This window comes from Schizosaccharomyces pombe (assembly GCF_000002945.2).
Source record: "Schizosaccharomyces pombe strain 972h- genome assembly, chromosome: I".
NCBI classification, from domain to species: domain Eukaryota; kingdom Fungi; phylum Ascomycota; class Schizosaccharomycetes; order Schizosaccharomycetales; family Schizosaccharomycetaceae; genus Schizosaccharomyces; species Schizosaccharomyces pombe.
This window is the reverse complement of record NC_003424.3, coordinates 2,484,950-2,509,648: the sequence shown is the minus strand read 5'-3', so window position 1 is coordinate 2,509,648 and position 24,699 is coordinate 2,484,950. Positions and strand designations below refer to the sequence as shown.

The 24,699-nt window shown below is 34.8% G+C and overlaps 10 protein-coding genes and 15 long non-coding RNA genes across 25 annotated transcripts; 13 read left to right on the top strand and 12 right to left on the bottom strand.

Moving 5' to 3' along the window:
* Positions 1 to 102: 102 nt before the first annotated feature.
* On the top strand, positions 103 to 1,942 carry gly1 (threonine aldolase Gly1). The gene has a single exon (NM_001019228.3). The coding sequence runs from the start codon at positions 606 to 608 to the stop codon at positions 1,734 to 1,736; it is 1,131 nt and encodes a 376-aa protein (NP_593799.1). The 5' UTR covers positions 103 to 605; the 3' UTR covers positions 1,737 to 1,942.
* On the bottom strand, positions 290 to 3,565 carry SPOM_SPNCRNA.3130. The gene has a single exon (NR_192497.1). It is a non-coding gene; the product is annotated as a non-coding RNA (long non-coding RNA).
* bub3 (mitotic spindle checkpoint WD repeat protein Bub3) lies at positions 2,280 to 3,564 on the top strand. The gene is made up of 2 exons (NM_001019227.3): positions 2,280 to 2,664; positions 2,710 to 3,564. The coding sequence occupies exons 1-2, from the start codon at positions 2,343 to 2,345 to the stop codon at positions 3,348 to 3,350; spliced, it is 963 nt and encodes a 320-aa protein (NP_593798.1). The 5' UTR covers positions 2,280 to 2,342; the 3' UTR covers positions 3,351 to 3,564.
* A 47-nt stretch (positions 3,566 to 3,612) lies between the features above and the next one.
* On the bottom strand, positions 3,613 to 6,833 carry apl6 (AP-3 adaptor complex subunit Apl6). Its single transcript, NM_001019225.3, has 2 exons — positions 5,692 to 6,833; positions 3,613 to 5,641 (listed from the first exon to the last, which is right to left on the bottom strand). Exons 1-2 carry the CDS (start codon positions 6,670 to 6,672, stop codon positions 4,385 to 4,387), a joined length of 2,238 nt encoding a protein of 745 aa, NP_593796.1. The 5' UTR covers positions 6,673 to 6,833; the 3' UTR covers positions 3,613 to 4,384.
* Positions 3,765 to 4,916, top strand: mrp2 (mitochondrial 37S ribosomal protein uS14m). The gene is made up of 3 exons (NM_001019226.3): positions 3,765 to 4,059; positions 4,109 to 4,155; positions 4,197 to 4,916. Exons 1-3 carry the CDS (start codon positions 3,805 to 3,807, stop codon positions 4,210 to 4,212), a joined length of 318 nt encoding a protein of 105 aa, NP_593797.1. The 5' UTR covers positions 3,765 to 3,804; the 3' UTR covers positions 4,213 to 4,916.
* SPOM_SPNCRNA.3129 lies at positions 5,087 to 5,655 on the top strand. The gene has a single exon (NR_192496.1). It is a non-coding gene; the product is annotated as a non-coding RNA (long non-coding RNA).
* SPOM_SPNCRNA.3128 lies at positions 5,790 to 7,514 on the top strand. The gene has a single exon (NR_192495.1). It is a non-coding gene; the product is annotated as a non-coding RNA (long non-coding RNA).
* SPOM_SPNCRNA.3127 lies at positions 7,310 to 9,044 on the bottom strand. The gene has a single exon (NR_192494.1). It is a non-coding gene; the product is annotated as a non-coding RNA (long non-coding RNA).
* On the top strand, positions 7,585 to 9,180 carry swd1 (Set1C complex subunit Swd1). The gene has a single exon (NM_001019224.3). It carries the CDS (start codon positions 7,840 to 7,842, stop codon positions 9,034 to 9,036), a length of 1,197 nt encoding a protein of 398 aa, NP_593795.1. The 5' UTR covers positions 7,585 to 7,839; the 3' UTR covers positions 9,037 to 9,180.
* A 232-nt stretch (positions 9,181 to 9,412) lies between these two features.
* Positions 9,413 to 10,614, bottom strand: SPOM_SPAC23H3.04 (uncharacterized protein; the record flags this gene model as incomplete). Its single annotated transcript, NM_001019223.2, is given in 4 exon segments — positions 9,413 to 9,774; positions 9,825 to 10,206; positions 10,296 to 10,488; positions 10,490 to 10,614. Coding segments are annotated over 4 exon segments (1,062 nt in total).
* Positions 10,615 to 10,714: 100 nt separating this feature from the next.
* On the top strand, positions 10,715 to 11,594 carry SPOM_SPNCRNA.830. Its single transcript, NR_151211.1, has one exon. It is a non-coding gene; the product is annotated as a non-coding RNA (long non-coding RNA).
* On the bottom strand, positions 11,012 to 11,493 carry SPOM_SPNCRNA.3126. The gene has a single exon (NR_192493.1). It is a non-coding gene; the product is annotated as a non-coding RNA (long non-coding RNA).
* Positions 11,595 to 11,650: 56 nt separating the features above from the next.
* Positions 11,651 to 12,334, bottom strand: SPOM_SPNCRNA.3125. The gene has a single exon (NR_192492.1). It is a non-coding gene; the product is annotated as a non-coding RNA (long non-coding RNA).
* On the top strand, positions 12,087 to 13,805 carry npr2 (Npr2/3 complex subunit Npr2). The gene is made up of 3 exons (NM_001019222.3): positions 12,087 to 12,730; positions 12,774 to 12,910; positions 12,952 to 13,805. Exons 1-3 carry the CDS (start codon positions 12,223 to 12,225, stop codon positions 13,534 to 13,536), a joined length of 1,230 nt encoding a protein of 409 aa, NP_593793.1. The 5' UTR covers positions 12,087 to 12,222; the 3' UTR covers positions 13,537 to 13,805.
* On the bottom strand, positions 13,326 to 13,747 carry SPOM_SPNCRNA.558. The gene has a single exon (NR_150927.1). It is a non-coding gene; the product is annotated as a non-coding RNA (long non-coding RNA).
* Positions 13,806 to 13,978: 173 nt separating the features above from the next.
* Positions 13,979 to 14,221, bottom strand: SPOM_SPNCRNA.3124. Its single transcript, NR_192491.1, has one exon. It is a non-coding gene; the product is annotated as a non-coding RNA (long non-coding RNA).
* Positions 14,222 to 14,317: 96 nt separating this feature from the next.
* ini1 (RING finger-like protein Ini1) lies at positions 14,318 to 15,247 on the top strand. The gene is made up of 4 exons (NM_001019221.3): positions 14,318 to 14,340; positions 14,382 to 14,435; positions 14,507 to 14,753; positions 14,793 to 15,247. Exons 1-4 carry the CDS (start codon positions 14,331 to 14,333, stop codon positions 14,833 to 14,835), a joined length of 354 nt encoding a protein of 117 aa, NP_593792.1. The 5' UTR covers positions 14,318 to 14,330; the 3' UTR covers positions 14,836 to 15,247.
* On the bottom strand, positions 14,410 to 14,918 carry SPOM_SPNCRNA.3123. Its single transcript, NR_192490.1, has one exon. It is a non-coding gene; the product is annotated as a non-coding RNA (long non-coding RNA).
* Positions 15,248 to 15,285: 38 nt separating the features above from the next.
* On the bottom strand, positions 15,286 to 19,573 carry sec73 (guanyl-nucleotide exchange factor Sec73). Its single transcript, NM_001356066.2, has one exon. The coding sequence runs from the start codon at positions 18,784 to 18,786 to the stop codon at positions 15,538 to 15,540; it is 3,249 nt and encodes a 1,082-aa protein (NP_001342851.1). The 5' UTR covers positions 18,787 to 19,573; the 3' UTR covers positions 15,286 to 15,537.
* Positions 15,928 to 16,249, top strand: SPOM_SPNCRNA.3122. The gene has a single exon (NR_192489.1). It is a non-coding gene; the product is annotated as a non-coding RNA (long non-coding RNA).
* Positions 16,426 to 16,759, top strand: SPOM_SPNCRNA.3121. The gene has a single exon (NR_192488.1). It is a non-coding gene; the product is annotated as a non-coding RNA (long non-coding RNA).
* Positions 17,352 to 19,900, top strand: SPOM_SPNCRNA.3120. The gene has a single exon (NR_192487.1). It is a non-coding gene; the product is annotated as a non-coding RNA (long non-coding RNA).
* A 658-nt stretch (positions 19,901 to 20,558) lies between these two features.
* Positions 20,559 to 24,566, top strand: ltc2 (BAR and PH domain-containing protein). The gene is made up of 2 exons (NM_001019219.3): positions 20,559 to 24,013; positions 24,112 to 24,566. Exons 1-2 carry the CDS (start codon positions 20,712 to 20,714, stop codon positions 24,449 to 24,451), a joined length of 3,642 nt encoding a protein of 1,213 aa, NP_593790.1. The 5' UTR covers positions 20,559 to 20,711; the 3' UTR covers positions 24,452 to 24,566.
* On the bottom strand, positions 21,519 to 21,767 carry SPOM_SPNCRNA.3119. Its single transcript, NR_192486.1, has one exon. It is a non-coding gene; the product is annotated as a non-coding RNA (long non-coding RNA).
* On the bottom strand, positions 22,033 to 22,353 carry SPOM_SPNCRNA.3118. The gene has a single exon (NR_192485.1). It is a non-coding gene; the product is annotated as a non-coding RNA (long non-coding RNA).
* Positions 24,567 to 24,699: the final 133 nt, after the last annotated feature.

Here is a 24,699-nt window from a genome sequence, read left to right as displayed (position 1 = left end):
ATCCTGGCGGATCTAATTTCTTACTCCGGGCGCTCACAACATTTTGGCAGTTTATTCCGTTATCCATTAAAGTGGTAAATTTTTTGGAATGGTTTGAAAGTTAACCTTAACCATCTCCCAGTTGTGGCACCAACACCAACAATTTGGTATTTTTGTATAATTATCAATTTATAAGTTTTATTTATAATTGATATTTTGAAAAAAAAGTACTAGTTACTTATCTTCAAACTGAAAAGGTTGTGATTTGCGATTTTCTTACTATTGTAAAAAGTCGCTTTTTTTTTATTTAAAAACGCCCAGATTTTAAAGAGAAAGTGCCTTCAACTGCATCTTTACTTTATCAAAAGATAATTTCTGGATAAGGAAAAAATTTAACTGTTAAATTTCGTTAAAGATTCTTTTGGTTTTGGGCTTCAACAGTCTAAAAAATTTTTTGTTTTTTTTCTCGTTGAACTGCTGATCTTCAACGATTTATTAGATCTGTAAAATAAATATATTTTTGTTGTTTATTTTACATTGAAAACAATTTTTGTGTCTTGCGGTCAAACTTAGCTTGCAGGTGTTTAAATTTAGTTTCGTCAATTCCTTTTTGATAAAAAAAAAATATGAGCGGATCCGTTACTTCTACGACTACCGAAACAAGATTATGCCCTTCCAACCAAGGGAGCGCTAAAAAGTATCGTCCTTGGAATGATTTCCGTAGTGACACTTTGACTGTTCCTACCGATGAAATGCGTCGCATCATGTATGAGGCCTCTGATGGTGATTGCGTTTATGAGGAAGATGAGGATACTAGAAAGTTGGAAGTTTATGTTGCAAAGTTGACTGGTAAGGAAGCTGCTTTGTTCGTAACATCTGGTACTCAAGGTAATCAGTTGTGTATTCGTAGTCATTTGCATCAACCTCCTCATAGTATCATTTGTGATGATCGCGCCCATATTTATAACTGGGAAGCGGGTGCAATTGGTTTGTTTACGCAAGCTATTGTTCGTCCTATTTCTCCAAAAAATAATGTATATATTACTGCCGAGGAAATTGAGAACAAGCTTATCCTGGGAAATGATATTCACTTTTCACCCACTGGGTTGATTTGTTTAGAAAATACTATTAAAGGTGCTGTCGTTCCATTGGATGAAGTGGCTCGTATATCTGGTTTAGCTAAGGCTCACAAGATCCCCCTGCATTGCGACGGTGCTCGCTTATGGGATGCTGCTGTTGCTTCCAACGTTTCAATTAAGGAGTACTGCTCTTACTTTGATTCCGTTAGTCTTTGCCTAAGCAAAGGTCTTGCGGCTCCTGTTGGTAGCATTATTGTGGGACCACGAGACTTTATTGCTAAAGCCAAATGGTTCCGTAAGGCTTATGGTGGTGGATTGAGACAATCTGGTATGCTTGCTGCTGCAGGATTATACTCAATTCAGCATAACTTTCCTTTGTTGAAGCAGGTCCATAAATATGCTATTGAAGTCGCCGAATACGCAGAATCTCTTGGAATTGAGCTTGAAGTTCCCACTCAAAGTAACATGGTGACATTGGCCAATATCAACGTTGCTATTCTTTGCGATGAAGCCAAAAAGTCTGGAATCATTTTAATGGGACCTCGTATCGTGTTTCATATTCAGATCACTCCTGATGCTGTCGAGATTTTGAAGAACGTTTTACGTCGCACAGTTGAGCGTCAAGCAGTTGAAACCCATATTGTTGCCAAACCTGGTGAGTTTTGTGTCGGCTATTAAGGGATTTTGCACATGTCACCTAAACTCTAAGCTTTATTTTCTATTTAAATCTTCTTTCTGCTTTATCAACTAGGCAAATTTTCTCGTCGACGCTCAAATTATTTTTACAGTAGTACATTCACTTGTCAAAGTTGACTGACATCTACTATTGCCTTTCAGTTTTTTGTATGAGTATGTAGAGTTATGTGCATTTCTTTCTTTTATGATTTTTTTTCATCGCTTTAGAGTGGTATTTAGTAGAACGTAGTTGTGTTGAAACGTATTCATAGTTATGTCTTATATAACGGTTGTTACATCATATTTAAACTGTCAGAATCAGCTCCTTTGCAATTTATTTTACACAGCTATTAGCAATTCGCTTCGCTTATCTTAGATACTTGTGAGGCACAGACTGTCAAAATTTGTTGAAAAGAAGCTGAAACAGTAATTTGCGCGTATGAAAACGTAAGTATTTATGTTTAACACCTAATATAATCGGCATCGTTGGAAATTCATCTTCGTAAAATTCGGTCAATTACCATCGAACTTCGACGTTGTCCTTTTGAAGCAACATTTAAAGGCCTATACCTCGCCAAACTCCTTTTTCATGTCATCTGTCAGTCTGCCATGAATTTCTCAAAAACATTACTAAAAAATTCAAAAGACGGGATTTCAAGTGTAATATTTTCACCCTCTGTCAAAAACGAACTAATTGCAGGGTGCTGGGATGGTAGCTTACTGCATTATCAAATCTCGGAAAATCCCGAACTTTTAGGGAAATACGATTTATCAAGTCCTATTCTTTCTTTAGAATATACAGATGAAAAAACTGCTTTAGTAGGAAATTTAGATGGGACAGTTACTACCCTCGATCTTAATACGCGAAACCATGAGTTTTTAGGAAACCACGGTAAGGGGGTATCGTGCATTTCTAAGTTGCGTTTGGAAAGTAAGATATATATTTTATTAGCCAGCTATTCTATTAACATTTTAGACTGTTTCATTAGTGGGTCTTGGGACAAATCATTTCGTGTTTGGGATGTTCGCGTAAAGCAACCTGTCGAGGGACAGGATATAGGAAAAAAAATTTTTGCAAGTAGCTCGAGAGATAATATATTGGTTCTAGGCTGTTCAGAAAGAGAAAATTTGGTGTACGATATTCGAAATTTAAAACTTCCATTTCAGCGACGTCCTTCTAGTTTTAAGTATATGACTCGAAGTGTTTGCTGTAACCAAAATTTTGAGGGATTCGTTTCTTCCAGCATTGAGGGAAGGACATCTGTTGAATATATTAACCCGTCTCAGGAAGCGCAAAGCAAAAATTTTACCTTTAAATGCCATCGGCAGATACAAAAGGACTACGATATTGTTTATCCAGTTAACGACCTAAAATTTCATCCGATTCATCAAACATTGGCAACTGCTGGGGGAGATGGCGTTGTTGCGTTTTGGGATATACAAGTCCGAAAACGATTAAGAGTGTTAAATCCTTCAAAGATCAATATATCATCTATTTCTTTTAATGTTGACGGAAGCATGCTTGCAATTGCCACTTGTGCTCAAGAAGAAGCCGCTGGTAATATCTATGTTCATGCTTTGGAATCCAACTTTGCAGCTCCAAAGTTAAAGTCATGAAATCGCTCATCAAAAAGCTTCATCCATGTAAAATCTTATGCAGATTCTTTTACTGCATACATATGAAATTTATATTATTTGAAGCACTCCTATTTAATGTTGTAAATGTTCAATATTTCCTCAGTGCTTCAAAGTGATAATTACGGTATTTATTATTTTTTATTCCACTATATATATTAAGTTAATAAGCAATTAATATAAACGCAAGACCATATTTATATAAAGAACGGGTTACGATTAAAAATACTTAATATAAAAACAATGTGACACTATTTGGTAGAAATTATCTAATTTACTTTGTTTCTCTTATTCACATTGTTTATAGTTATTAAAATAACTATAATTATACAGATCGCTAGCGCAGTTCGTAATTTATTTTGACTATTTCATCTACTGAGAATACACTCACAATTTGAACACAACAGAGAAGCCTTCTAAACCAGAAATAAAAAATATGAGGGCTTTGGGCCACCTGAAGCATAAAGCATTTCGTGATTTATTATGTAGGAGACTTTTTGCTGAACACGAAGTTGAACGTCAAAGCAATCTCTATATATATAGAAATCCTGAGCTACCTCTTCGGGTGCGTTTAGAAGCCAAAAAGCGGATTGAGGCTTTACCGACTAATGCACATCCTACAAAAATAAAAAATCGCTGTATTGAGACAGGTAGAGGCCGAGGTGTATTTCGTGCGTTTGGACTTGCAAGGGTACGATTATAATGTCATATAAATGCATTTTTGATGCTGACTATTTCAGTTTCCTTTTCGACTTAAAGCACTAGCTAATAAATTACCCGGAGTTCGGTAAGAATAAGCATTTTTACTTTTGTCACTAATCCATTCAGCAAGGCATCATGGTAATAATCGTTGTTTGTATTTCAATCCATGATAAGCGTTATTGAAATAAAAAGCTTTAATTATCTTCCGTGAATCCATCATGTTTATTATTAGCTAATATTTATTCGCCGTTTAAATGAAGTACAATTATTTGCATGATTACATTCCAAAACTGAATATTTACATTATCAATTGTTTATGATTGCCAATAGTTAGGTTCAGGTTCTGTGAGCGGCCTATCCATTATACTTTTAGTAGATATAGAACTGGTATTGTTGTTCTCTGTATCTTCATCAGGTGTACTATTTTTTTCGTTGTCTTCCTCTTGAGAAGTATCATCCGTTTCTTCATCTTCACTTTCACTGGTTGATGTTTCATATTCTCCTTCAGAACTTTCAGAAGTTTCACTAGCATAAAATTCTTCAAGCGTTTGCTGGCCAACAAATTTTGGACGGTTAATTGCGTTAGTATCTCCAAAATCACGTTTAAAGTTATCAGAAGATAATGCTTTCACACCCGGTGAATTGTTTGAATAAATATTTCCCGTATGAGGGTTTATTGGCAAAACATCCTTGATACCTTCTCGGACAGAATCAGGCGGTAAATCAGAGACATCAGCCCAGTTAGGGATTGGCTCATATCCCATCACGTCTTCATTCAAACATAAACTAGCGGTACCAATGCAGTAGTCCCGAGAAGCAATAATTTCTTTTTGACTATTCCCCTTGCTTTCCAATACGATGCGCCTAGTAAATTCAGAACTCGGTGTACTAGCTAGTTCTTTGTAAAACCTAGCTCTATCTCGTAAATCGTAACTCATGTCAAAGTGTATCAAAGATAAAACATAATTAAAAAGTAGTGACACGACATCATCTCTTGACTCTAAATCGTTTTGCTTCTCTTCAGAATGAGACAAAACATATAGTCTTACCGATAATTCGAGAATTTGATACTTCACTTCTAATGTCTCATCAGCAAAAGTTTTAACAGCAATGCGTAGCACATCAGGGACTAGTCGCGGTATGATTAGTATATGCTCCGAAATAAGCCATAGTGTAACGGATTTGGCCCGCGGTACTTCCAAAGTTTCATACGTTGCAGCTAAATACTGCAGATATATTTCTTTAGGATCATTATGAATGAGAAGCCGAAGTGAAGAGGCAGCTTCTGTCACGATAAGGCTATTATGTGATTTAAGTAACAGCAATAAAGTGTTAAGACAAGAGGGGGCCATAGAAATGTTAGCACTAGCAAAATCACCCAATGCCTTTACCGCCGTTGATGCAACAGAAGGATTCGGATGACTGTTAATGTAATACAATAATTCGGGAAGGATTTGCGATGAATTTTGAGCATCCAATAAACGCGACAATATGTTGATTTTTAAAAGGCACGTATCGTCACTGTCAGAAGCAATTAGAAAGAAACTCTTTATATGGTTTTTAAATAATTCCTAATATCATGTTAGAGTCGTTTAAATACAGGGCAATGATATATACTTACCGGTGTTTTATATACAATTTGAGAAATATATCGTAAAGTTGTCGTCCTAACAATTGGCTTTTCGAGCAAAAGCTGCAACAATGGTTCAACGATTAAGTGCATTTGATTTGAAGGAGCTAGATAGTAAAAAGCACGAGCACCTGCTATAATAGTACTCGGAAGAAGAGAGAAAAAGCAAGACTTTATTGACTCAAGTAGTTCCTTTAAATCTGAATGTGTTGAAGGAGTTGAAGGCTCGGGTAATGTAAGTCTGGCATATCTAACCAATGTTTTCAAAGCCACTACTTTGTCCCAGTCATTCATTTGCGGGAAAAGAGTACATATCCTATGATAATATGGATGAATAATTTCTAATTTCTCAGGACAAACGACTTCAAAAGTAAATAATGCAGCTGGGACTACAATAGGACTATTATCAGATAAAAGCGTTTTGATGTGCTCTTCCAATTGCGATTTATATGAAGGGTCAAGAGAATAGCACTTTGTAATTGCCAATGCCGCACTTTGGCGAACGCGATCAGCTGTATCAGTAATGCATTGCTGAATTGCTAAAAGAACGATTCCATTAATGGCAGGCACCCTGATACTGCTCATAACTCTAATTGCGGTAGATCTAGTTAACGGGTTTTTATCATACAGTGTTTTTTGAACAGTATTAACAGACAGCAAAGCAAGATCTGGATTGAACTCAGCATACTGGAGTAAATAAATATGGACCAGGCGTCGTATTTCCGGATTTTCTGAAGCAACTAACTTCACAACATCTGGGAAGTATAACGACATATTTTCGCCGTGCATCATTTGAGCTAAAATGAAGTTAATCGCCTCTAATTTGCCAGCATCAGAGTTGGAGTTCAAGAGGCGTAATAAATCGGAGTGGGAAAGCTCATTTTCTTCGAAAGAAAGACTCGAGCTTTTTGCTATCTGCTTTGCATTTTCCGCAAGCCCGCTTAAAGTCTGAAAGAACGATAGATTAGACATTTGAAGTAGGCCAACGTAAGGAAATCGGCGTGTAATAGCAGTGGATGCACTCAAAGAGCTAAAAAATGAAACCACTCCTAATAAAAATATTAATTTAATAAAAAATGCAAATCCAAGGATTTATACTGCCGCGCACGGATTTTCAATGAACCTTGGCAGTTGCTTGGTTGATATGTGCTAAAACATTATACATACCTCACTAGTGGTGTTTCGCTACTAAACACCATCAGTGCATTTCTTCATCCAAATTACTTTAAGTACATTGCATATTAAATTATTTAAATAGTAACTTACGAACAGTTTCAAGTGAATTTCCTCATGTTTTTCTCTTTAAGCTTTTTTTTTTTTACAAAAGGCAAAAAAGATCACGAACTTTAAAGCTCACATGATTAATGGGATAAACCAATACATCAAGTTATTGTTTAATGAGCATAGCAGCAGTGAATTATTTAAATCATAGTCTTGGTTATTCATAACTATCTTGTCTTTTAGCATTAATGTTCAGCCATGAGACAAACGGTATTATTTTCAATGCTACCTTTTTATATCATCACTATGTATTTGTTTTATTAGGCTGGTGTTTAAACTCAGCTAAGCATTAGTTATCTCAACTAAAAGATTGTATTAATATTTAGTTCGTAAGGCTGTACATTTTAAAGAATGCAGTTTCATTTTCCCCCGAGGATAAATTTATTAAATAGCTGTTTTTCTTTATTTTTATCGTTGTGTCGATAAAATAAATAAATTATCTAGAACTTGTTGTTGCAAGGTGTAGTTGTGATTAGGGAAAATAGTTATTTTTAAAGATTGCACTTGAAAACGCCGAAATATATTTCAGTTCTTTTGAAATATAGGATTTATTTATCTAGAGGAAGAAGGTAATTCTTGAAGTAGATCTTCGAGATACTATTTAACACTTAACCAACAACACCAAGTGTCGGTATTTGTTTCACTCACAGTGTTATTATAGAATTCGAGTGAGACTAACTGGTTCCTCTGCAATTTTAAACACCCCCTTGAAGAATGTAAAGTATTTTTGTATGGTAATTTGTAAATGAACAGATTATTCTAAGTTTTTGTATTTTCGCAGCTGGTGATTTGAGTGGCTGTTGAAATTTTGAGCTGCAACATTTAAAAAGAAAAAATTACAAATACTTCATCAGCGACATGAACTTGGAATTACTTGATCCATTCTCTATTCCGGATTATCCTGAAGCATTAACAACTACTTTGAAGCATGGCCACGCTACCAGTATTAGATTTAGTACAAACGGGTATCATCTTGCCTCCGGTCTTGTCAACGGCTCTGTGGTTATATGGGATTTATCAACTTTCTCTGTATCAAGAGTATTGACAGGCCATACACGAGCTATACAATCAGTTTGTTGGTCCAGCTGTGACAGGTTTCTACTGACTGCCTCTAGAGATTGGAAATGCATTTTATGGGATTTGAGAGATGGATCCATTGTTTATCAAGTTGTGTTGTCAGCTCCAGTTTGGTCAGCTAGCCTGCACCCTCATAAAATCAATACATTTGTTGCATCACTCCTCGACGAGTCTCCTCAATTAATTATTGTTGATGATGGTATACCAAAACACAAATACCTTCCAACAAACCCAGATATAGACGAGAATTATTCAGACAGGAGAAATAGATCTAAGCATGTTACACTTGTTTCTTTTTTTCATCCTTCTGGAGAATACATATTATCAGGTACCTCAAAGGGTTGGTTTCATGTTATTGATGCATCTACTACTAAAATCAGGTCTTCCCATCGGATCACCTCACAAAGTATAAAGCAAATTCGACTTAGCTTTTGCAAGAGGTTTTTGATATTCAATTCTACAGATCGCGTTATCCGTACAGTCAGTATTCAAGACCTTGACAATCCTGAAGTTGAGCATAAATTTCAAGATGTAGTCAATCGATTGCAATGGAATTCATGCGGATTCAGTCAAACTGGTGAGTTTGTTTTTGCTACTACTTATCAAATGGCTCATGCGATATACGTATGGGAGAGAGGCATGGGATCTTTAGTAAAAATACTGGAAGGTCCGAAAGAAGAGCTAGTCGACGTAGACTGGCACCCAGTATTTCCTTGTGTAGCTTCCGTTGGTTTAGATTCTGGAAGTATTTATATATGGGCGGTCGAACAAAAAGAAAGTTGGAGTGCGTTTGCTCCAGATTTTCAAGAACTAGAAGAAAATATTGAATATGAGGAACCTGAAGACGAATTTGATATTCACGATGAGACAGGAAAGTCTGAAGAAGAAGAGTACTTTACTTCAGTTGTAAAAATACTTCCGCATGATAGCTCAGCTGAGCAACCATTTGTTATGCCACCTACACTTAGTTCCTCTTGAATTATATAACGAACTTTGCAGATAGTTAAATTGTATTGAATATGTGATGTAAATGAATATATGATAATAAATTGCATGAAATAGAAATAATTAAAAGTAACAAAAATTAAAAACGAAAATTAACCACAAAAAAGTATAATCAATTTGGAAAGAAATAAATAGAATGAAAAACTTATTAAGTCCATACTGTTAAAAAAAGTCATTTAGAAATAATACAATAGAGAAGAGAAAAAGAAGAAGAAAGTTTAATCGTCAATCGGCATACGAGGCTTAGGAGAAAACAAAGAAGGAGAAATACCATCATTTTTTTGCTTTTCTTTAAGGAAATGTACTAGTGTTCAAATGGTTAGTGAATTTCTTAGTAACTGGTTTAGCATCACATACAGTACTCTTTCAGACCCTTTTTAAAATTGTGAGAACACGCAAAACCAATTGCAATTGTGAACAGTAAAAGGAGAAGAGTGATAACCGAAAAAGTGGTAATCATCTGCTTTGAAGAAGCATAATACTCTTTCTGTGTTGAAGTATACATCCGAATTATCTTGAAAAGGATATACGGTATGCCACATACGTAAAAAAATTGAACTGTCATCATGAGAAACATATTTTCAGAAGACACAGAGTTGAATGATAAAGTTAAAATCAATACCGTAAGCGGTAATACCAAAATAGTAAGTACGAATTCGACAACAGCATCCTCCGGTAGAACCATCACATATTGTACTGTCACTCCCAAAACTAGAATATTAGCTATTAGGATATAAATTTTTGAAATTGAGTAAACTTACAAAAGTATATATCAATCTTTAACAAAGTCACGTATATCTTATAAACCAAATATCTCCTTCGCATGCGTAGTTCAGGACCTATTTTTTTGTAGATGACCCATCCATACGCTTTGTTCATTCCATGTGCAAGGAACCCTAACATTACACTTGCTACTCCAAGGATTACCGGAAGCGCAATTAAGAATGGTTTGATTCTCTTGGGGACTTCAAGTATAAAGTAAATGCCCTCATTACCTGCCTCATGCCTATTCAAAATTAGCGTTATAGGATTAAGAGAGGATTGTGTTTTGGAAAGAAAAACTTTCTGAATCTCTGCTAATTCTGAAATTTGAACAATGGAATAAATAAATAATGCGACATGAATGCATAGCAATCCGATGATCTAAGGATGTTAGCACTGTTTAAGAATTAAACTTAAATCCCGCTTGCTTTTTCTAGTTGATAAAAACGGATAGCTTAAAATTCACGTACCTCAATTATATTTTTTGAACTTAAAGCTTCTACGCATAAATATAATATAAAGAAGCATGCAAAAATAAATAGCGTTAATGAAATAGGCAAACTGTCAATTCCAAGATTCTTTAGCAATTCCACAGTACGGAATTGTCCGATACAATATCCTTCAAAACATATTATCAAAAGGCATTCTAGTATAATTACTGTCAAAAAAAAAAATTGATGTTTTTGGAAGTGTCTTCAAGAATAATTTACATCGGCTAAAAGCTTCATAAGTTGTTTCTCTAAAATTTGTAACAGACTGTTCAATTCGATGTTTAAAATCCCAAAACATTCAATTTGGCCGGGTGTGGTAGTGCCTTTAATGTATAGTGCACTCGGATAAACACGTAAATATCACAAGCTAATGTATAAGCGATGACAATTACATAACAGTTTTATGAATTGCGATTTTAACAGAATTATTCAAGTTTTGTTTAAATGATTATTAGATATTGCAATAAAATATCTCGAGTATACTTAGCTAGAGCTGGATGACTCGTCAGTCTTTATCTCACTGAGGTACGTTATAATGATCAACTTGAAAGTGAAGCGTATCAAATTAAAAACAAAAAAAAAGCCATTAACGGAGGCCCTTCAAACTTCAAGCAACTAATTTTGTTAAGTTGTCAAGTTTATGAAAACTCTAAGGATATATTGCTTATAAAAAATAGGAAGGAGAAAACCAGGCAGAACCTGTTTATTTACAAAACGATATAGTAAGAATGAACTAAAGCTCATTAAAAGAAACCAAATATCCTAAAAATTAAACGCATCCGCTCTTTTCGCACTTTAATCTATTCGTTTTAAGCTAAACAACTCGAACAATTATCGAGCTTTCATGCACTTATGCCTAATTGAAGTTTCAATGATTTGACGTATTTTTCGTTGCTTTCTAACAGCGAAAAAATTCACTGGCTCAATCACAATTTTCCACTGTATCTCCTTAATTTATCTTTTATACAGTCAATATGGCTTGGTGCCTCATTATTTTAATTTTCTGTGGAAACTAGCGATTTATATCTTCAAATGTTTGAAAAGATAGGAAATCAATTATAGTAACAAAACAATTCTCTCTCTCTAGATTTATATATGGACAAATAATTGACTCAGTGAATGGATAAAAGGTTTTACAATTATCTAGCGGTTTTGTGATCTTTTTATTTAGGTTTAAGTTAAGCGAAAGCTTACGTTAAGAATTAAGCAGAAGTTGTAATAATACTGCTTTACACAAATTTAGTTTTAGTATTTGAATTCTAGCGTAAAAATAACACAAATACTTTTATTAAAACTTCCTGTTCAGTAAAAATTTGATTTATCCGACTGAAGTCTATTAACTATCGTTTCAAAGATTAACTATTTTTATATGATTACTGTGTATACTGGATATTACTAGCGCAGTTATCAAGCAAAAAGATTAAGAAAATCAAGTTTTATACTTTTTTAAAATCTTTTAACCCTAGAGGCTGCTAGCATCTGTTATCCATACGAAATAATCCTTAATGTTAATACAGATATGATTTTTATCACCTTATTAACATTAATGATGTAGCGAAATGTGGCTGTAGTCAGGAAGCTTTGACGTTAAGAATCAAATTTGTATAATTTACTGACCCAATGTACACAAGTGTTATATGACTTTCCATCTTACCGTTACATCAATGCAGAAATCTGAATATTGTTTGTAAATAATAAATTCATTAGCACAACTACTTTTCTGGGTAGCGTACAAAGATTTATATGGTTTTTGAAGTTAGTCCCCAAATCGACACTTGCACATAAGCTTTTGCATCCACCAGTAGGGGCATAACGAAATATTAAAATAAATATCTTACAAGTTTTAGCTTCATAAATTAAAGGTTAGATAAAAAACTCGGAAATTTTTAAATTCTTTAGCTTTCCTATGGAGTATTCTGAAGAGGGATGGATGGATCAAGCTGACAGCTTTCCGCCTCGTTTATTGGCAATATTTTTTGCATTATTTGATCCCTTACAAGGCCCTATAGTAGCTTGTGAAGCTCCTGCTGGATCGGTAACAAATGTTGATGGTGGAAAGAACTGTCTTTTACCATTCGAAACTATTTCTGACTATGTGATTCCGAAACGCGAACTTTGCAACAAAACAATTACTGTTTGTACTAATCATTATCAAGTCATTGGACATCCAATATCAATTATAGGTAGCAATTATGAGAGAAATGCTTTGATTTTCAACATGTGTATGATTTTTCATGAAGAAGAAGATTCAGCATGTTATATACCACTAGTAAAGCGACTAGCGAGAAATTTAGAGGTCTTAGAAAAGCAAATTCATTATATATCTGATTTGAACAAAAGACCTGTAATTTTCAGCGTAATTGAGCAAATTTTGGAGGACATGAACAACTTTTGTGAGTGTATGATACAGCTAGGTATGCGCAATTATTTCATTCGGACTTTAACTAACTTTCTAAGACGACCAAAATTCTATTAATATCAAGCTTTTTCCCGTTTTTCCTTCTCCTCCTACTGTTAAAAGTTTTCATGTACCAATTTTAACGGCTCAGTTGGATTTACTCATGGACAAAAATTGGGATATGACTGTTCAAAAGGTACTCTCTTCCAAAAAAATTAAAATTGACTAATTTTTTAGGTTTATCCTTTTATTAATGGCATAAACTCAGTTCAAAGGATTGCTGAATTAGCTAATGTTAGCTATAGAAGTTGTCAAAAATGCATGGAACACTTTCTATATTACGGTTGTCTAATTATAGCTGATATTTTTCAATTCCATAATATTTATGCTATGACTACTAATGCTCCTAACCTTTTACAAGACCCAGATTTTCAAAGAGAATGTACGGCATATGTATCAACTAACAGCTCTAATGCGAAAAACGTTACTTTTGCTACTATTTTCAAACTGTATTGTAGTTTAAGGCAAGGACTTCGTGTTAAGGATTGGATGAACGAGAACAAAGAAATTTTCAAAGGTTTAGACGTTCGAAGGCTAATCTCGTTCGGTACTATAAAAGGGCTAATATATCGTGTGCATAAATACCCATACTTAGAACGAAGGACTATGAGGAATAACTTAACCGAAGAAGAGAAAAAACTGCTTGGTTTGCTGGATGGAAAGCACCATTTTGATGAATTGTGTGTCACATTGAAAAAGTCTCCAAAGGTTGTTAATGAAATGATTGCTGGATTGGGTGATGCCTGTTTTATTTATGTATGAATAAAAAAAATAGTCTTGCGATTAGTCTTGTTATTTTTTCGGATGATCGGAGCTATAGTCGTTTTAATTTATCTTCATTGCGAGTTCTGCTGTCAATTTCAAAATTGTCAAGTATAGGATTGGAATACATTAGCATCATATTTATGACTATGAATAAATTTGAAGATATTATCAAAACACTGCAATTTACAATGGTTGATTATCTGTAAATTGGCCTGTTAGGGAAAACGATTGTAATTGTGCCTTTTGTTTATACGCTGAAACTTAAGAATCTAAATTTTGGTTATCGCGTACCTAATTAGAAGTATTTAACACTTTATTTTCGTCATTTATTTGTTTTACTACAAAGAATTATTTATTCTACAAGATTACCATGAAAATTGAATTTCATCAATACATCAGTAAACATCGACTACTGTATGTCCATTGATCATAAATTCATAAATGTTAATAGTAGATTTTATTTCTATTTTACTTTATTGTTCAAAAATTCCGTAAATATGGCGCAACAAAAAAAGATCCTCAGCTTAATGGAGAGTATATTTGGTACATACTTGCAAGCATTATTAATACGTTGTTTATAATAGCACTTCAACTGCTAACGCGCATTTTCCGACTTGTTTATGCCATTGCATGGCTGTATTGCAGCTTAACGTATCCATAATAGCGAGTACGAAATTTGAAATCAGAAGAGGATGTTTATATTTTACTAAGCATAACGTAACGCGAAGGACCGTCGTAAATTTACTATATATATCTGCTGCATTGAAATTAATCCTCTGAGTATATTCACAATGTCAAAGCGTATGGAAATAAAAATGAAATTAAATACTAACGTTTATTAGATCATCCTGATTTAGTATTATGCAGAAGACAACCAGGAATTACTGTTGGAAAGTGTAAGTGTAAAGTGTTCTATAATTTGGCATAGTTAAATAATTGGCAGATTCTAATACTCATGAATATACAGTATGTGAACGATGTGACGAAAAATGCCCTATTTGTGATTCTCATGTAAGGCCGACAACGTTGGTGAGAATATGTGATGAATGCGCGTTTGGTAGCTCACAAGACCGATGCATTATTTGTGGAGCTCCAGGTGTTTCTGATTGTTATTATTGTTCGGAATGCACACGTATGGAATATGATCGTGATGGTTGCCCTCGTGTTATAAATCTTGGTTCCAGTCGGACGGATTGGTTTTATGAACGGAAAAAGTAAGTTAACAATTTGCATCGCATACTCACCATTTTTAGGTTTAAAAATGCTGGAAAAGAAATGCCGGGTGCAACGTATTAATAGTACATCTAATGGTAGACTTGTTTCCTAATTCCACTAATTTCCGGTTATGGTATTTATATTATGTTTGGTGCTTTTTCATTATTTTCAATTTATAACTTACTATGCTATTGATTGTTTGCAGCATTATTTAATTTTTGGGTATTAATATACGAAAACAAAAAAATTTTTATAACTCGTATTCGCTGAAAAGCAAAGAAAAATAGTTTATACTCTTTTTCGTCTTTCTACATGCGGTGCAGAATTATTTCGAAATGTAGTACGACATTTATCAATGAACTAAAAATTGTTATTAGAAGTTAATTAGACTCATGTTTATTCATTATCCACCTATTCCTTTAGTCTTCTGTTTTGTGGATCATCTCATAATCCAAGTAGCTCGACGGATAAAATATATAATTAACATAAACGCTTAAATTTTTCCACATATTTAAGAATTGCCATAATACATCAAAATCGCTACCAAATGTTACGCTCTTCAATTAATGTTCTTAAAGCATCGTAACTACAGCAATGTGTACTTTCGAACGGCTAAGAGAGATAAAATTTATTATTATGGATTTAGAGATAATTAATAAATAAAGCGGGAATCCTTGTCTATACGCGGATATGAATTCAAATAAGAAAAATCAAAAAAAAAAAGAGAAATCACTTTAGATGAACAAATATTTAGATAATAGTAGTTAACATTTGATATACATGCTAATTATCAGAAGTAGCAGAATGCCATTTCGATAGGCTATTCATACTAAACTCATCATGTTCCTTATATGGATCCGTGCGAAAATCTTCTGATGAGTACAGGTTCAAAGCAAACCCGCTATCTGTATCGTCCGAAAATGTTTGCCATTGATCTAAACATGTAGTCACGGAACCTAAGCTAGCTGTGTCAGCTAATTCATCATCAAAGGCTTCAATTTGAAGCCTCAATTGGCTGGGTTTACCGGGCGAGCTTTCGCTTGTATCTTCAAAACCAAAAATATCTTCGACAGGCTCATCTTTAACATTGTCCGAGTAAACCTTTGGTGAAAGTATTTCAGGAGTAAAAAATGTCGATGAGGGGTTTTCGGGGTTGCCTTTCAAGTTGAAATTATTATCAGGATCCAAAAGATGCGGTACATCTCTATCTGATGATTCTTTTTCAACATCATGTGTTTGACGATTGATTGAGTTGATGCTCGGATTTTTTAGGGTGCTTGGGCTTGTCGAAGAAGGTCTGTCGTCGATGTCATTAGAACTTTCAAGAGAAATGCATTTATCTAAATCAGATTCAAACCGCAATACTTGCAATTGTGACTCCATTTTTCTGATTTCCAAATATAATGATTGCGCTTTAGCATCGACCTTTTTAAGGGCTTGTAAAATAACTACTCTTGTTTTCGGCTGTAGGGGTGCACATGTCGATAAATTTTTGGCATTTCTTTGTAATACCATGAGTTTCTTATTGAACTCAGTAATAGATGTTTCAAGTTGGTCAATACGTGTCTTAATTGTCCGGGCACGTGCAATTTCCATATCCTGTTTCATTTGAGCTTCAATTGCTGCTAATTCTTCCTCCATATACTTTGGATAGCAAGAAAAGTCTCTTTTAGGATGGTAAGAATCACTTACAGGCATTCGCAGACCAGCTGTACGAAGTGTTGAGATGTAGTTAATTTTAGCTACCCATTCTATCATGCTTTCTTCTGTTGGAGCACAAAGAGTCTCTTCAGATCCATCCCGAAATATGACGGTAAAAGAACAATTGCGTACATTCTTCTTATCTCTGTCACAATAGGCAAACGCATTAACAAGCGAATAACTGGTATCGGGGGAAAACTCTTCTAGAGGTGGAGTAAATACAAGCGGAGGAATTTTTGGAAATTCATATTCCATAGCCTCTGTATCTATACCTTGCAACGTGTCAAAACTGCTCGAGGTAGTTGTAAAATTTTTGTAACGCCTTTCATAAGCTTTCTTTTGAGCCATGAGATCTTTAGCCCATACCAAATTACGAAAAAAAAGTATTCTAGAAGCGGTCAACAAAACCAAATGCTCTTTGTATGAATTGTGCCCCACACTTCTTCGCTTCTTTTCACACCGTGGTAAAATGCCCAGCATACTGATACTAAAATCAACTAGTCCCGGGTCAGCATTGTCTGGTAATCCAATAAAATGATTGGAGAATGCCATTGGATGAGATCTTTTAGAAACAAGCTGAATTATCGCAGGGCTGGAAATCAACTTTCTAACGTTCAGCAAAGACGCAATATCTTTGATACCTGGAGATATGAATTTTCCATCATAAGAGAGAGATATTTCAGGCCGTGAAATATTCAATTGATTTTCTAACGTAAATGTGTAAGGAGAAAGCCCTAACCTTTTACGAGATGTGAAATTGTACTTTTCGTTCTTTTCCTTCTCAATGAGAAGCAACTCATCATCCAGGTTGACAAAAGGAGTAAAGGTAATATTGTCATAATAATACTCCATTATCTCCGGAGCTAATTCATCTATGTCACAGAGATTTATGAATTCCTGCTTCGTCATTTTATGCTTATTATTTGAATTAAAAACGTCAGTGTGGAGCATCATCAAAGAAAACACCAGAATGTAACACTGATCTTGGGAACTGAACATCCCAGGGTTACATTCAAAATAGCGCTTAGAGAATGCATTGATGACACGATCAATCTGTTGAGTTTCCTTAGGAAGGTGAGATTTAAGTAAAAATAACCGCAAGCAAAAATCCAACGGCCGATTTTCAAACTCCATTCCCGACATACAAAGGTGCAGAGCTTTGTTCAATGTTACATGATCCTTTTCTGCTAGAACAGGGATCATACGACTATAAGGAACTGTCTCTCTAAGCTTTGAGAGATAACTCTCCGCAGTATCATCTGCTGTGAGCTCCGGAACAGAAGAAAGAAACTTGGTCGGATTAGGCTTAATATCAGAAAATAAAGCCGAATTTTCAATAGTCTGAGCTACGCATTCGTCATCATCCCGGCGCAAAGTTCGAAAACTAAAAATACTAGAACGGTTTTCTCTCAATCTTTCTAAAGTCCTTTGGGTAGGAATCGTAGAACTACGAGGCCGTGACCGAGAGCTTTGTGGCTGTGGTTGTTCAACATCATTAGGAATAGAAGGCGAACGATACAACCGGAGGGAACCCACAGAAGAAGAAGGTGATGGAACGTTAGAAGTCTGATCGCTTTTATCAACTGGCTTAATGTAATCAGAAGATATGGAAAACTGGATAGGAGGTCTTTTTACTACAGGTAAAGAAGCAATGCGTTTCCCCAGGTCGGACATTTTGACACTACTTTTCCGAGTACCATTCTGTAAAATCGTATTATCAGATTCCGCTGACAAATTCTCATTTTGCTGGTTTAGAGGGCCACCAGCTTTATCGAGAGAACCAACTTCAGAAGGAGAACTAGTAGTTGAGTTAACATCGGGATTCCAGGACTTCCTAGACCACTTCGGAAATCGAAAAAATGATCGAGAAGCACGAAGTTTCGCCGAGTTGATACTAGATGGTGATTTCAAAGAAGGATTGGAACCGCTTAGGTCTGTCGAAATAGGAGACGTGACATCTTTTGGAAAATTGGAATCGTTTGAAACGCTTTGACTTGAATACGATGCAACAGGAGAATTTGCTTGCTGCAAATCCGAAGACCAGTTGTGGTTGAAGTAAAACGAGTGCTTGGCTCTTGCGATCGGATAAAAAATATTTTTTTTCTTAGAAGAGGGCGAATTACTCAAGTCGGTCTGTGAATTACTTGTGAAAGATCCGCTTGACTTTAGTTTACTGTTATGCTCATTTAGTTTTTCTGAACGTTTGGACAGATATGTCTGACTAGACTTTTTAAAGAAAGAGGAGAAACTAGAAGCGTTAGGAGAATTTACAGTGGTATCCTTTTCGGATTTATTTGAAGACTCCTGGCTGGAAGGAATTCTGAAGGTCATTTCGCGCCTCGGCGCATGTAAGTTGAAGAAAAAGAAAGACTTAAAAAAGATTGAAGTAAAGAGAGACCTCGAAAATGAAAGGAAGATTCAAAAAGAAATGTAATGTAAACTTAAGTCAGGATCTAAATTTATAACAATTGGAGACAGTAGATAGATTTGTCGACTATACGAGGATAAAACTGACTGTAATAAGGAGAAAGCAACCAACGTATTACCTTTAATGAACAGATATTTTTTCCCGAATAATCAAAAGAAAAATCAATTGAGAAACTACCGAAGCGAACGAACAAGGGAAAAACAATTAGTGATTAATATAATGCATGCAGCATGGAATGAAATGAAATGAATGAAAAGTAATGAACTGGAAGGTATGGAAGATGAAAAATGGTTATGAACAAAGAACGAGAAACTGAAACGAAGATGTAAAAGTGAAACTTCTGTGAGACGGTTCAAATGAATCGAAATTTTTTAAAAAAAAAAGCACAAAAACCAAGTGTGATCTGATTTAGGCAGCGCAGAGCAAACCGAATAAGCAAAGCAACGAAAGTAAAATGAACTCTAGTAATTTGAAACCCTCAATGGAAATACGAACACAAAATTAATGAGCAAAAGTCATGTCCTTGGGTTGATAGCAGGAAATTTAATGAATCGTCAATTGCTAACCAATTCAACTAATTAATTTCCCTAGAATTTTAATAATGAGTACAAGTTTTGGTGCTCCAGAAAAAAGAATTGAAAAGTAAATACTAGTTTTGTTGGTTACAGTAGTGTTATTTGCTCCGTCCACAACATGCCCGTGTCTTTATCGCCCAATGCATACAAACCCGCCCACCGCAAGGTATTCTGCCACACCCTTCCTCGTATGACCAAATCCGACATGGTCTGATAGAAACGTAGATAGCAAATGGCTAGCACGATGTTCCTGATAATCTAATGGGGCAAATGGCACCATAATGTAGTTTATTTTTTTATTTCTAATGTCAATGATTTAGAAAAATTTAGTTCGCTATCGCAAGTGCTTAAGATACACTACTTCAAAATTATAAACATAACAAATATTTTTAACAAGCTCAGCTGAACATGTTTCTAGGTTGCACCCTTTACTCATTATAATAATTTTTTTTTTAAAAATTAATTTTGAAAGCAAATAGCAACCAGATGTGGCAATAAAAAAAGTAACAAGTAATTTACCCACAACAGAAAAATCTAGGTATTTTTTATAATTTTAGAGATGCTTTTGTTTTACTATATACATAATTCCTAACTGTTCATAAAATTTATTTAACCACTTTACCAAATATTTTGTTTACATACCAATTGAAGTACAACCAAACCTGACCATTACAGTTATTGATCGTGCTCAATTTGTATATTGTTTTATAATGACTTAAAAAAGATTAAGTGCAAACATCAAGTATAAATTAAGATACTATGCTCACAAATTAGTGCCACAATTTTTGTAATAAGGCTAACTCATTCTTAGTAAATTTTACTTAAAAAAGAAGAAAACGAAAAATTAAAAGCACTTTTATTTTTCTAATAGTAAATGTATTTATATTTATGATATGTATAAGGATGGAATCATTTCACTTATATATTTTAAGTAAAAATTCCTTAGCTAGCTGAAACATTTTCCTTGTGATTAAATTTCTAACACTCAGTTATTTCGTATTTGTTTACCTTATAATAGAAGTACTTAAATATCGTTATTCTAATATAACGAATTGCTTCATCTTGGTTAAAAAATGCAGCGTCACTCTTAAGTCAAAAACATCAAGTACGCCGCTACAAACATGCCGCATCCGACAGCCGAAAGCGCATATACCGGTTTAAAAATCATCCTTTAGACGAGTGGACATATCGTTCTTAATGCTTTCTTATATGAATTGAAGTTTTTGGAAACTAATAGAAGGAAATGAAAAATCATGGCCGCTCCTGCAAATGCGTCTTCAAAAAAGGATCATGTTATTCCAGTCTTACTGAACGAATGTAGCATTGATTCTCCGTCTTTTAGGGCGAGCATGTATTATCTAGGGAATCAAATCAAAGCGTTTAACGAATGGTCTCATGATTTCTTATGTTGCTGCAACAAGTTTATCGAGTCAATAATGGCGATAGAGCCCATTGTCGCCAGTATGTCGTTGAATGCTATGCCTTCTAATGTTGCTTCAGGATTTTTTGATCCTGATTATGCAACAACCGCTTTGCTTCACGGTCAAGACTTATTTCGGTCGTCATATATGGTGCAACTTCAACAAGCTAAAAATTTACGGAAATTTATTGTTGCTCCATTAGATCTATTTCGAGATTCAAAAGTTAAGCCTTTGCTTCAATTAAATGATCGCTTTAAAGCCGAGCAAGCCAAGTATGATGCGGAAGTCTTAAGGTATTCTTCTCTTGGACATTCAAAAGATTTATCGCAAATGCGGGATGAAGCAAAATCTTTATACGAAGCTCGTAAAAGTTATTTTACAGTTGCTCTACAATACGTAGTTCGAGTTACCTCCTTTCGCTCATCCATTGATTTCATAGTTATTGAAAGCATTTGCAAGTTTTCAATTGAAACGTTTCGTTTGACTGATCGTCTGCACGAGTCCAATAGGCATATAAATGATCAACTAATTCGCTTACTCTCTTACGAAACTAAACTTAAGGAATCTTATCCTTCACTAAAAAGAATAGTATCTAACGTTTTTGATAGAATTGAGAAGGAAATTCTTAAGAGAGTACAGCCACCAACTAATTTAGACGCATATCGTTTCGATCCCCAGCAAATATGTCAAACAAACGCAACTAAACGTCAAGGGTGGTTACTAAGAAATATCAGTTCTAGCAAGGCAGATAACAAAGCAATTTGGAGAAAATACTGGTTTTTTGTCGACAATGGCTATGTCGGATATCTTATTAATGATGCCAATGGTGGTGTTTTTGAGAGCGAAAAAATCGGAGTCCTTCTGTGTAAGTTTTCTGTTTTACCAAGCAATCATCGGAAATTTTGTTTTCAAATAAAAACGAAGTCCGTGAGCTACATTCTGCAAGCCGAAACTCACATGGAAATGCTTGAATGGGGCAGCGTAATAAATAACGCTCGAGAACACTGTATCAATTCCGGGATATCTGCTAACCGAATCTTGTCTCCTACCTTACCATCGTTTTCTGCTAAAGCTACATCAATTATAAATCCACAAGTCAATGGGCGCTCAAACTCTACGGGGAAAATAGGAAAAAATTATCGTCCTCGTCGTACTTATTCGGGACGATTGTTATGTGGTCCAAACAATTATGAAGTTTCAACTATAATGCGATCTCCCACAATTTCAACTGTTCCTCCTCCAAAGTATCTTTCAAATTCCATAAATGGCGCTAAATTCCTTAATCCGCTTGCTCCATGGACCCTAGTCAATGCACCACTGATAACAAATTTGACTCACGAAACGATAACCAGCCTTTTGGACCAGGAAGCCTTTTTTCATGGTAATTCTCCTTGCGCCTTACTGGCAAATTTTTGGGGTTCAGTCAATTACGGCCATGTTTTAGAGCGTCAGAACGTGTACATTGAAGATCTATCAAATCCTTCTTATAAACGTTTAGCTAGAGAAATTCACATTGAAAAACTTCCTTCTGAGCTTAAGTTGAGGAATGCTGAATTTAGAGGTATATTTGGTGAATCGGAAGCATCTACCGTTTTATTTGTATGCCGTGTTTGTAGTAAAAGAGAGGATCAAATACGTATGCCTGGTCGAATGTATTGCACTATGAAAGGGATTTACATATATTACAACATCAATGGATTGGTCCTCATTGAGCATTTCCCCATTTCTAGCATTTTAAACGTAAAACAATTTGCTAGTACTAAATGTGATTATTTTTACATGAATATCCAGAACATTGGGACTGTAAGGTTCCGTCTCTATCTCGATTCTTCGAAAGCTCTAACTGACCGACTTAATGTGTTACTGTGCAATTACATTGCCGATAAACCAAACAGTTCAATACAACTGTTGTCATGTATCAAAAGATTGAATGATGATGTAAAACGCTTTGAAAGGGGTGGTGACGATAATGCTCTCAAGTCTTATGGGGTACAGCCATCTCAAGAAGATCTCCTTATTCGAAGAGGAAGGAGTAGTAGAGCGCTAACTAATTTGATCAATAAGAATGAGAGTAATGATTCATTTATGGAAGACCTCAGGGACTTCAAGATTGCTATGCTTCCGAAAGAGACAGTCCAAGTTGTTCGTTCTCATCATCTGGACGATATTGTATTTGATCGAGTGTACAATGTTTCTACTAAGGCATTGTTTCATATTGTTTTTGGTGATAGAAGCACCGTGTTGTCTGGTGCTTACAATCTTCATGGAGTAGATGATGTCGAATTTTTACCATGGGGAAAAGATCCAAAAACCAATTTGAGTCGTCGATACATCAATTATAAGGTTTATAATTACGACCAAGAAGGTCAATGTCAATCTTACCACTATGAGGATTGCCAAATAATGGACGTCCGCAATGATTATCATTTATACATTATGACATGGCTTCATCACTCTTGGACTTTGCCTTATAGAGATTACTTTAAAATCGTGACAAAAACTTCTATATCTCACCTTAGAAGGGAGAAGTCTAGATTGCTCATATCTGTAGGCCTTGAATGGATCGTTAAACCTTTTGCTATATCAAAGGTTATTGAGGCTGAATGTAGAAAACTGGCTATCAAGTATATAAAAACGGAAGTCAACTTTTTGGAAAAGGCAACTAGAAGAGCAAGAAATCAGCCGCTTATTGCGATAATAAATCAATATGGAAGAGTAGGCGACTACAATGAATCGATGGTTTATCGAAGAAAAATACCTTTTAACTGTGAATTGAAAAACCTGTCAATTATCGATATTATTCGCAATAATTGGTGGCTTTTTCTTCAAGGATTGGCAATTGATCTACTAAAGCTGCCGTGGGCTGTCTTCCACATTTTCCTAAGATATTTATTTTCTCACTCATTTTTGGTTATTATTTTTGCTTGTTCGGTTATCTTGAACCTTTCTCTCATGTTTTGTTTTGGAGCTAAGTACTGGGATGAGCGACAGAATAACAAATTTGTCGGGCAAGTTTTCGATGAGTTTAAAAATATTGAAACTTCTGCTCGTTATGTTTATATGAAGGACGTTGATGATTTATTAGTCGGACTTCCTACTTATTTGCACCCCAACGTCACTTATCCAAGTGAATGGTAAGTTTGTTAGTAGTACCATGTAATTATAAATGTTGATTACATGTACATTATATTATCTTTTTTTTGTTATTATTATTATTCTAATCTTTTTACAGTTTACAATCATTTGCTTTAAAAAGTTCTCCTCAAAAAAGTCACTGGTTACGAAAACGGAATTATATTGCAGAAAAAAGAAAAAAAATATTGGAAAATTTGGCGTCTCTAAACTATTACGAATATATAATTCACGAGGATGCCGTATATCAATACATTCAACAAGAGCTGTTGGGATGTGACAAAGCAAGGGAATTTGATTTATACCCACCCTCGATGCAAAGGTATTGCGATTCTTGCACGCAAGATTGGAGGAACCGCACTTTGTTTTTCGGCAAAGACACTCTAGCTACAAGATTATTGACACTCGAGACTGTGGAAAACGCAGACTACGCTGCATAATTGTTAATGAAACTGTAACTTAATTATTTTTATTGTTATTTTATTATCTTTTTTATATTTAGGGTTTTATGAGTTATTTGATCAAGCACTCGTTTTTTTTTGTCAGATACACAAATTAATAAAGTTGAATTTATTAAACATATATATACCAAAGATAAGTGTAACTCCTCTACATCTTTCAGAATCGTCCTTTCTATTGTTTAATAAACAAGGTAATGATATGTCAAGTTGTAGCCTTGATAACCGCA

What these genes read in the sequence shown, in the direction of transcription:
- gly1 (NM_001019228.3), top strand. Translation starts at nt 606, where the DNA reads ATGAGCGGATCCGTTACTTCTACGACTACCGAAACAAGATTATGCCCT.
- bub3 (NM_001019227.3), top strand. Translation starts at nt 2,343, where the DNA reads ATGAATTTCTCAAAAACATTACTAAAAAATTCAAAAGACGGGATTTCA. An exon ending in TTCTAAGTTGCGTTTGGAAA is followed by an intron (nt 2,665 to 2,709) that starts GTAAGATATATA and finishes TTAACATTTTAG; the next exon opens with ACTGTTTCATTAGTGGGTCT.
- mrp2 (NM_001019226.3), top strand. Translation starts at nt 3,805, where the DNA reads ATGAGGGCTTTGGGCCACCTGAAGCATAAAGCATTTCGTGATTTATTA. An exon ending in GTGCGTTTGGACTTGCAAGG is followed by an intron (nt 4,060 to 4,108) that starts GTACGATTATAA and finishes TGACTATTTCAG; the next exon opens with TTTCCTTTTCGACTTAAAGC.
- apl6 (NM_001019225.3), bottom strand. Translation starts at nt 6,672, where the DNA reads ATGTCTAATCTATCGTTCTTTCAGACTTTAAGCGGGCTTGCGGAAAAT. An exon ending in AAATTGTATATAAAACACCG is followed by an intron (nt 5,642 to 5,691) that starts GTAAGTATATAT and finishes ACATGATATTAG; the next exon opens with GAATTATTTAAAAACCATAT.
- swd1 (NM_001019224.3), top strand. Translation starts at nt 7,840, where the DNA reads ATGAACTTGGAATTACTTGATCCATTCTCTATTCCGGATTATCCTGAA.
- npr2 (NM_001019222.3), top strand. Translation starts at nt 12,223, where the DNA reads ATGGAGTATTCTGAAGAGGGATGGATGGATCAAGCTGACAGCTTTCCG. An exon ending in TGAGTGTATGATACAGCTAG is followed by an intron (nt 12,731 to 12,773) that starts GTATGCGCAATT and finishes TAACTTTCTAAG; the next exon opens with ACGACCAAAATTCTATTAAT. An exon ending in GGGATATGACTGTTCAAAAG is followed by an intron (nt 12,911 to 12,951) that starts GTACTCTCTTCC and finishes CTAATTTTTTAG; the next exon opens with GTTTATCCTTTTATTAATGG.
- ini1 (NM_001019221.3), top strand. An exon ending in AGGAATTACTGTTGGAAAGT is followed by an intron (nt 14,436 to 14,506) that starts GTAAGTGTAAAG and finishes ATGAATATACAG; the next exon opens with TATGTGAACGATGTGACGAA. An exon ending in TGGTTTTATGAACGGAAAAA is followed by an intron (nt 14,754 to 14,792) that starts GTAAGTTAACAA and finishes CACCATTTTTAG; the next exon opens with GTTTAAAAATGCTGGAAAAG.
- sec73 (NM_001356066.2), bottom strand. Translation starts at nt 18,786, where the DNA reads ATGACCTTCAGAATTCCTTCCAGCCAGGAGTCTTCAAATAAATCCGAA.
- ltc2 (NM_001019219.3), top strand. Translation starts at nt 20,712, where the DNA reads ATGGCCGCTCCTGCAAATGCGTCTTCAAAAAAGGATCATGTTATTCCA. An exon ending in GTCACTTATCCAAGTGAATG is followed by an intron (nt 24,014 to 24,111) that starts GTAAGTTTGTTA and finishes ATCTTTTTACAG; the next exon opens with TTTACAATCATTTGCTTTAA.